Genomic DNA, 9,140 nt, shown 5'->3' with positions numbered 1-9,140 from the left:
AATTAATTAATCAATGTGCACATGGTCAACAGTTGTTGCTGACCATGTGCAACACACATCACATGCGCATGTCTTTTTAATAATAAAAACTAAAAAAAAAAAAAAATAAGGAAGCTTCGTGCATGATGGTCAGCAACGATTGATGATCGTCCCACGATCAGCAATCGTTGTTGATTCGAGATTTTTTTAAATGCCGCATAAAGGAGGGAATGAGCAACGGTTGCTAAGAGAGAAAAACGTGTGTTTGGTGTGTTCGAGACGCGAGAAAGAAAATGGATTCTCTCTCATTCTTGCTGTGACTAAAAACATCAAGGATACAAAGGATTGTGTCTATGAGATTGCTAGCACAATCATAGTGATGATTATCCGAAAGTTCTATTTTCCATTCGACATCCATTGGTGGTGTGTTTGAACTAGGGGTCCAACGTTTGTGGGGCTCGAATTGAAGAACATGTGAACCAATTTATTTAAAGTGCGCTTTGAGAAGTAATTCATTTAACTCCATTTTATATTTAGATTTTTCATTAAAACACACGAACAATGCCTTCGGAGAATCATGTATAGAAATATATCATCTTTGTTTCCACTGTGTTTTTTGTTAATTTTACCTATACATGATTCATTAACATCTCTTTCCTCTTTCCTTATGTATAACCTTGAATTTCTGCTTTTGCATAATATCTTGTTGTTTACCAAGGAAGTATCTATCTAAAAAAAAAACCATGGATTGAGTTGGGATTATAGACCCCCAAATTAAAAAAAAATTTTATCGACCCACAGCCATTGACCAAGGAAGTAAACCTAATATCTTCTTCTTCTTCATCTCGATTGATTTGGGATTTCTCCACCCCCATATTTGGAGGAGATCGAAAAACATGGATTCGACCATAAATTGATCTATTTTTATGTAATATAATTTTATCGACAAAAAAAGAACATCCATTGATTTTTTGTTCCGATAAAAACTTAGCCAATATTTGGGAACAAACCCAACCACTTTTTTTTCCTTTTCTTCATCTTGCATTGCTTTTCATTTCCGTCATTTCTCCACCCCCAGATTTGATTAGGAGATACGCCAACACTCAACATCCCATCTGCTCGGTCATTTAAAAAATGAATAAATACAAAAAGAAATTATTGCGTTATCAAACGCATTTCTATTCTTTTTCTATTCCCGCTTTTGACCTTCTTCGTCGTTGTAAAGGAAAGATCTTTCTGAAAAAAACTTTCCCCGTTTGAGACTAAAGGGCACCGAAGCTGATAAAATGATAGCAGGTCAAATTACTTAGTGAATAAAATAGGGCAATGTAAATGCTCCGCCCAATCTTTTAAGTTGTCTAATTAGTCGATGGTTACACACCGTCAATTCTTAACTTCACTCTTCCAAGTTAGTTCTCGACAAAGAAACCTAAATTTCTATGAAATAATAAGAAACTCTCTAGTGAACCAACTATCATGGCGATCGGCTCAACTTCAGTCCTCTACCTTCCTCTTTTTCCACAGTCAAGGAACAAAGATGGAGACGTAAATAGAGGCGAGCACATCAATTCTAAAAGAGTATTTCAAAAATCGAAAGATCTATGGAATAAACCAGGCCTTGATTGACGGAGCCAGCACGTTGAGAATGCCACAAAAATCAAAAGTTGACTCATTCTAACTTCTGACTATTCAATTCCGTCGAATCCCTGCAGTCCTCAATTTGATCCATTCTCTAAGTGATTTTAAAGCTTAGTTTTTTCTTTGAGAAGATTCTGAAAGGGCAACAAATCAACAAGCTTAATTTCGAGGGTCGAGACGCCACAAAATTCATAACGAAGCGCCCAATTTTTTTGACTCTCCGGTCTTAATCGAGTGCAGAATCAGACATTCTTTAGTGCTAAGTCTCATTGCATTTTCTGGAATGATAACATAAACTAAAATCCTTGCAAATCCTTAAATTATTTTTCTACCTGTTACAATTATGATCATGTATAAAATTCTCAATTATTTTTACACTCGTTTAGAATTAAAACCGAGTTATGCCATTGAGGCAACATGCACATGGAGAAATTGCATAAGGGGTACCAATCAAGATATGCTTAATTCAAAGGAATGAAGTTTAACACCAAAAATGATATTTCTCCTAGATTAACCAATCATTTTACAAAATAAAAGAAAAATGGAACACTTCTTTTTTTATTCCACGGCATTGCGGTCTAATTAGATAAACATTAGGAAAAAGGAAGAAGGATCCACACGTCGTTGCCCCTCAAGTCAAGTTCCAAGTCAAGACGCCAGCAAATTCATCAAATTCCTCATCCTAACTCACAAGGGCATTTCGTAATATCGTGTTGCTCATCTCCTATAAATTCATGCTCTCTTGCTCATCTTCCTGCACCACAAAAACCACCACTCTTTCTGAAATCATGGGGAGATTTAGCCTTTGTTTGGCGTTGTTGCTTTGCCTTGCCATCTCCACAGCCAATGCTCAGAGCGCTAGCAACGTCAGGGCGACGTACCATTACTACAACCCTGCGCAGAACGGGTGGGACTTGAATGCCGTGAGCGCATACTGCTCGACCTGGGACGCAAGCAAGCCATTGGCCTGGCGGCAAAAGTACGGGTGGACGGCCTTCTGTGGACCCGTCGGACCTCAAGGGCAAGAGTCTTGTGGCAAATGCTTGAGGGTAAAAGATAAATTTTTAGAGATTTCTTCTAACCTTTCTTTTGTTTTTTCCCTATAGCTTTGTTTTTAGGGCTTCCCATGTATTTCAAGCAACTCTAAAGAGGTGAGAGATCAGATTATTAACTCAATTTCCTCTGAATGCAGATCACAAACACCAGGACCAACACGCAAATTACCGCAAGGATTGTCGACCAGTGCAGCAATGGAGGGCTCGATCTAGACTACGACACCATTTTCCGTCCGTTGGACACAGACGGAAATGGTTATAACCAAGGAAACCTCAATGTGAACTATGAGTTCGTCAATTGTGGTGACTAAATTGCACCTGTCCCTTTCGCATGCTTGTGCCCAGAAAGAATAAGACTTTGTTGAGAAATAAACGATCACTTCTTCTGTGATAGAAGTCGTCGTTATGTAATAGAAGTTGTCGTTATGAAGTAATAAAAAATTATTATTGTGAATCTATTGTTCTGGAATGAATGTTGAAACAGACGAGATGTGGGTGGCTGGACGAGAACTATTTCCAGGTCCTTCCACAGACAATTATCGAAAGGGAATGGTGAGAATCAATCAGTCGATGGCACCGTCCAAACCCCAATTATAAGCTAAATAATATTGGATATACAAGCTGAAAAGGAAATTGGCGTTAACTATATAATCTTGTCAACCCGTAAAAAAATTTCAAGCCCGGCTGCTCATTTTAGGATCGGTAGATGTTAAGGTTTTCTAATATTATGTTTTGCGATTTTATGTGTTTTTTAATCGGTGACCTTAAATGCATGGGTTTTGAATTAATTGGGGTATTTGCATATGCGATGTGGATTATTGTGTTTTTGACGTATGATATTTATTCAGTTATACAGTATTATGTTAGGTGTCGGGTTGGTGGGTATTTTACTGATCCGACTTTGGGGATATATATCAAAAGCCGTGATGGATTTGGAGCAAGTCTGAGAAATGGTGAAAAATTGAGAAGGGTTGCCCTGGTTTATCCAAAACCGAGCCAAGTTACAAACGCGTGGCACAAATTATATACGAGTAGCTCAGACTCAACTTGGTTATAATACACGGTATAATTACTTGTGATCAATTGATTTAGAAAGTAAATTTCATTAGACTATACACAATAATACCTTTATTATTTTCATTCAAGTTTGATATGTAAGAGTAATAAAGTAAAAAAAAAAATTTTTTTTGTTGTTTTATATTTTTTCCTTTCATCTACCACCAAAATAGAATGGTATGATGGGTTAGCTTTAAATATCAGTTTGTAAATGAGTTTAGTACTAACTTTTTAGTTGTGCGAGCATTTCGAGGGATAATTCAAAAATAAATTTCATATAATCTGATATTGATAAAACAAATGCACGGCGCATGCCACCTTTATCGATCCAATGGGTCTTTGCACTTTTTGTTTGTGGTAGTCGGAGGGTCTTTGTAGTTTGTATATATATATATATATATATATATATATATAGTTTGTACTTTGTACTTCACTGCGTTAATGCTTTGCCTTTTTCATTAAGAAACGTATTTGAGAGTTGGTCGCATTTTATCTTTGAATTATAAACTCATGCTAATTATTTTTGCTAATTTGTTAAGTCATTCTTATAATGAACTTATATGCACGCATGGAGTGCAATATGCTACTATATCAGAGACATAATTAAATTAATTTCATTAGCCAAAAAAGCAATTGATCTCTATGGGTATTGTACATTATCGTATGACCCAAAGTAGAAAATTAAATATTCAATAATTAGTTTTAGCTAAATATTGCCAAAGAAAAGTTATTGCACAGACTCAATTGGCCGGACAACCCTAATTGACATTTCAAATGATGAAGGCTGAATTCGTTGGGTAAGCAACATACCATTTTCATTTTGAAAAATGTCATGTGATGTGTCCCTCTCGATTTTAAGCCACCCCCATTCATGTGATTGTAAAAGCTTAGATTTTCTTTCGAAAAAGTTTCTGGAAGGCCGACGAACTGGCAAAGTTATTTCGTCGAGTTCCGAGCCGCCACAAAATTCATAGCCATTGCCCCACTTTTGACCCTTCAGTCTTAATCAACCGAAAAGTCAAACATTCATTAGGGTTAGTTTGGTTGCATTTCTTGGAATTAATAAAAATATAATACGAGCAAATTTTAAAATTCCTTTAGTACATGTTAAATTAAATTGAACTTGAGTCATGCCATTGAGGAAACATGCACATGTGTTGAGCTAAATGTATTTTCTTTCGTTCATTATTGCGTTTACTCATTGTAGGTTGTGGATCATTTTATATAGATTAGTTTTGCGTCTCGATGGAGCAGGCATCTTTAGCCTAGGAATCATGGGCATTTGTGAGGCAAAAGCTGGTGTCTTTCTAATTGTATGTAGTTGCAAATGTCTCTGAGTCGGGAGCGATGGATATATAGAGAGAGAATTCTGCTTGTTTATATTGGTGAATATATTGATTCAATTATTTAATACTGTAGCGTCATGTTGACCGCCAAAACGCTGAATCGTTGAGGCGATATGCGGTCTTTTCGGTAAATGGTGAAGAAAGACACAGGAACGATTCATTACTCTTTTCAATCCGCCGCTTCATTGACGACACAATTTCATGGATGTGAATGTTGGAAACATTCCCCAGCAACCACCCAGTTGGAGAATCGAAAGAGACAAGAAATAATTGGCAAAGAATTAATCAAATCACGAGACCAATAAGAACAAAAAGACAAAAAAGATTATGATCGGAGAGATTTCTATCTAACTCTTTGAAGAGACAAGTGAAAAAAGAAGAAGAAGAAGCTGGTCTAGGACAGATTAACATGGACACTGCCGGCTTCGGGAGAGTTACGGAGGGGACAAGCACGGAGGGAAGACCCACACACCGCGCACAAACACAGGTGCCTCCACGGCAACGACAGCACGCTCGCCTCCTCCTTCCCGCACTTCCGGCGCCACGTCGTCATCGCCCTCCCTCTCCTCTTATCCTCCTGCGCCTCCCCTCCCCGCCTTTGTAATTGCTCCCGCAGCACGACACGGCTTTGTTCGACTCGTCCTCCAGGGAGGCCCTGCTGCAGGGGACGCCGCGAAGGGCGAGGTCTTGGGGGTAATTCAGGGGATCAAGGACGGGTTTGCGAAGGTCGAGCAGGTGACCTGCGGGGAGAACTTCTCCCGGCGCGGGCCAAGGGGTTCTCGATCGCCTCGCTCGCGATTTTCAAGAGCGTGGAGGAGATGGAGGCCGCGGCGGCCAACGAGGAGGCCGTGAATTCGCGCAAGGAGAAGGTTAGGGAGTACTCGGACGGCGTGATCATGGTGGATTACGTGGTCCCGGAGCTGCAGCCGGCGAGCGCGAGCCTCTGATGGGACGATGGATGATTGCCTCCCTTTCTGAGGTTAAGTATGTGATGAGCAAGTCTTGGTACCCGAATTGCATCTTGGTCTCTAATTATATGGCCGGCGAGTTGATATGGAGTAGATTTACCATCTTATAGACAAAGGGTGTATGATTCTTGAATGAATGAAGGACAGAGTCTAGTGCTTCTTCCGATTACAAGATGTGAGGAAGAAATGAGTAAACTTTTCAGATCATTTGGAATTAATTGAATTCTTGTAGCTCGTGAGAACCGTGGCGAGGCTGGTGCTTCCGGTGATCTCGTTCTTGTTGTTGGTGGCATGGTAAGTCTTTGATATTGGGACTTGTCGGCACTTCTAGTTACTCAATAATGTGAACTCAGATGATTGTAGCCTGAGGATTTCCGTAGGATGCAGCATTTGATGCCGTGTAAGTCCCGGTATCGAGTTAGATAAATTGACATCTAATGTGCCCTGCCTTTCATCTTTTCTCTTGTTGTCTGGTTGTGGTATTTGTCAGCGTTCAATGTCAGTGTACCACGATGGAAAATAATTTAGATTCCACGATGTACTCACATTTCAATTCGCTTGAAGTCTGCGCTTTCCTAACTTTCTTCATTTTGCACTTAGTCTTTTTTTCTTCTCGAGCCGTGAACGATTAGATTTTGTGTGTTCATACCGGATTTGTTAAACAAGCAGGTTAGGTCGGATTGTATGGGTAAAAAATGAGTTTGATTTAAATTGACCCATTTAACCTACATTGACTTATTTTTATGTGAAATAATATTATTTACCAATACTCGACCTGACTCATACCTAACCCATTCTATATTATTCTTCTCCTTTATTTCGTGTTTGCTCTTCATCTTGGTCTCTTCTTCACCCTCAAATTTGATTAGGACAAACGTTAAACACTTATCATGCCATTTGCTCTGCAAAAAACGAACTGAAACTCGTACCTTCTCTGTCGTGATAAAGGGAAAGATCAAAGTTCTCCAAGAGATTAAGGGCTACCGAAGCTGAGAAAATGCTAGTAATTTAAAATACATGGGGCAATGTTATTGCTCCGTCTAATCTGCCAATTTCATTAATTACTCGATGGTTACACATCGATTTTCAACTTTACCCTTCCAAACTAGCGACAAAGAAACCCTAAGTTTCTATGGAATATCCAAGAAACTCTCCAGTGAACCAACCATCATGGAGATCGGCTCAGCTTTAATCCTCTACGTTCCTCCTTTTCCACAGTCAAGGAACAGAGATGGAGAGTTATATAGAGGCGGGCACATCAGTTCTAAAAGAGTTTACTCTGAAAGTTATGACAAACTTGCTATCTCATGAATTCCTAAAATTTACCATGTAATGCGAGCCTTTGCATACCTATTATTCTATTGTAGTCTCATGGAAAGATTCTACCAAATAAACCAAGCCCCGATTGACGGAGCCGACACTTTGAGAATGCCACGAAAATCAAAAGTTGACTCATTCTAACTTCTAACTATTCAATTCCGTTAAATCCTCAAGTGATCCACTCTCGTGATTTTAAAGCTTAGTTTTTTGCTTCTCCGAGAATATTCTAAAACGACGACTAATCAACAAGTTTAAATTTCGAGTTTCGAGACGTCACAAAAGTTCATAACGAATTTCCCCATTTTTTTACCCTCCAGTCTTAATCCACTGAAGAGGCAGACATGCTTTAGTGCTAAATCTCATTGCATTTCCAGGGTTGAAGAGATAAACTAAATTCCTAGCAAATTCTAAAATTATTTTTCCACCTGCTATAATTCTAATCATGTATCAAGTTCTAGATTATTTTTACAGCTGTTTAAAATTCAAATTGAGTAAAGCCCTTGAGGCAACGTGCTGGGAGAAAGTGCTTAAGGGTACAATCATGATATGCTTAATTCAAAGGAATGAAGTTTAACATCACAAATTATAATTAAGTGCTGAACCTCTATTTCTCCTAGAATAGTCACTCATTTTACAAAATTAAAGAAAAATGAAATACTTCTTTTTATTGCACAGGGCGGCGGTCAAATGAGATAAACATTAAAAACAAGGAAGAAGGACCCACACGTAGTCGCCCCTCAAGACTCAAGCAAATTCGTCAAATCCCTCATCCTACCGCCTTCTGCGGGCTGGTTGGGCCTCAAGGGCAAGAGGCTTGTGGCAAATGCCTGAGGGTAAAAGAAAACTTTAGAAATTTCAAACCTTCCTTGTTTTAAGACCTCCTATAACTTTTGCTCTATAACTTTGTTTTAAGACCTCATATCCATTTTGGGCAAGTCATAAAGAGGTGAGATATCGGATCATTAACTCAAGTTCCACTGCACGCAGATCACGAACACTGGGACCAATGTGCAAATTATTGCGAGGGTCGTCGACCAGTGTAGCAATGGAGGGCTCGATCTGGACTATGACACCATCTTCCGCCCATTGGATACAGACGAAAATGGATATAATCAAGGACACCTCAATGTGAACTACGAGTTCGTTGACTGTGGCGACTAAATTGCACTTGGTTCCTAATTTTCATATGTTCGTGTCCAGAAATCATAAGGCTTTGTTGAGAAACAATGATGACTTTTTCTGCGATGGAAGTTGTCGTTACGAAATAATAACGAATTATTATTGTGAATCTACTGTTGTGGAAGGAATGATCAAACAGACGGGATGCGGGTGGGAATTGTTTGCAGGCTCTTCCACAGACAACTATCAAAAGGGAATGGTAAGAATCAATCAATCAGTAAGCAATGCCACTATCTAAACCCCAATTATAATCTAAATAATGTTGAATATACAAATTGAAAAGAACGTTGATATTACTTATATAATCTTGTCGACCCGTAACAAAATTTCAAGCACGGATCCTCATTTTACGGTCGGTACGTTTCACGGTTTTCTAATCTTATTTTTTGCAATTTTATTGGTGACCTTCAATGCATGGGTTTTGAATTAATTGGGGTATTTGCATATTCAATGTGGATTATTGTGTTTTTAACGTGAGATGTTTGTTTAGTTATAAAGTATTATGACGGGTTTTGGGTTCTTAATTATATATAAGGCCTTGATAGATTTGGGGAGGATTTATGGGTTGTATTTTTTTTTTTTTTTTGGTAAAGGTAATA

General features: G+C 38.6%; 1 protein-coding gene across 1 annotated transcript; it reads left to right on the top strand.

The window, feature by feature from the left end:
• The first annotated feature begins 2,372 nt into the window (after positions 1 to 2,372).
• On the top strand, positions 2,373 to 3,130 carry LOC104432518 (barwin). The gene is made up of 2 exons (XM_010044956.3): positions 2,373 to 2,666; positions 2,810 to 3,130. Exons 1-2 carry the CDS (start codon positions 2,406 to 2,408, stop codon positions 2,981 to 2,983), a joined length of 435 nt encoding a protein of 144 aa, XP_010043258.3. The 5' UTR covers positions 2,373 to 2,405; the 3' UTR covers positions 2,984 to 3,130.
• The last annotated feature ends 6,010 nt before the right edge of the window (positions 3,131 to 9,140 follow it).

Source organism: Eucalyptus grandis, chromosome 2 (genome assembly GCF_016545825.1).
Source record: "Eucalyptus grandis isolate ANBG69807.140 chromosome 2, ASM1654582v1, whole genome shotgun sequence".
Lineage (NCBI taxonomy): Eukaryota > Viridiplantae > Streptophyta > Magnoliopsida > Myrtales > Myrtaceae > Eucalyptus > Eucalyptus grandis.
The sequence above is the reverse complement of the archived record's forward strand: the minus strand, read 5'-3'. Positions and strand labels throughout refer to the sequence as shown.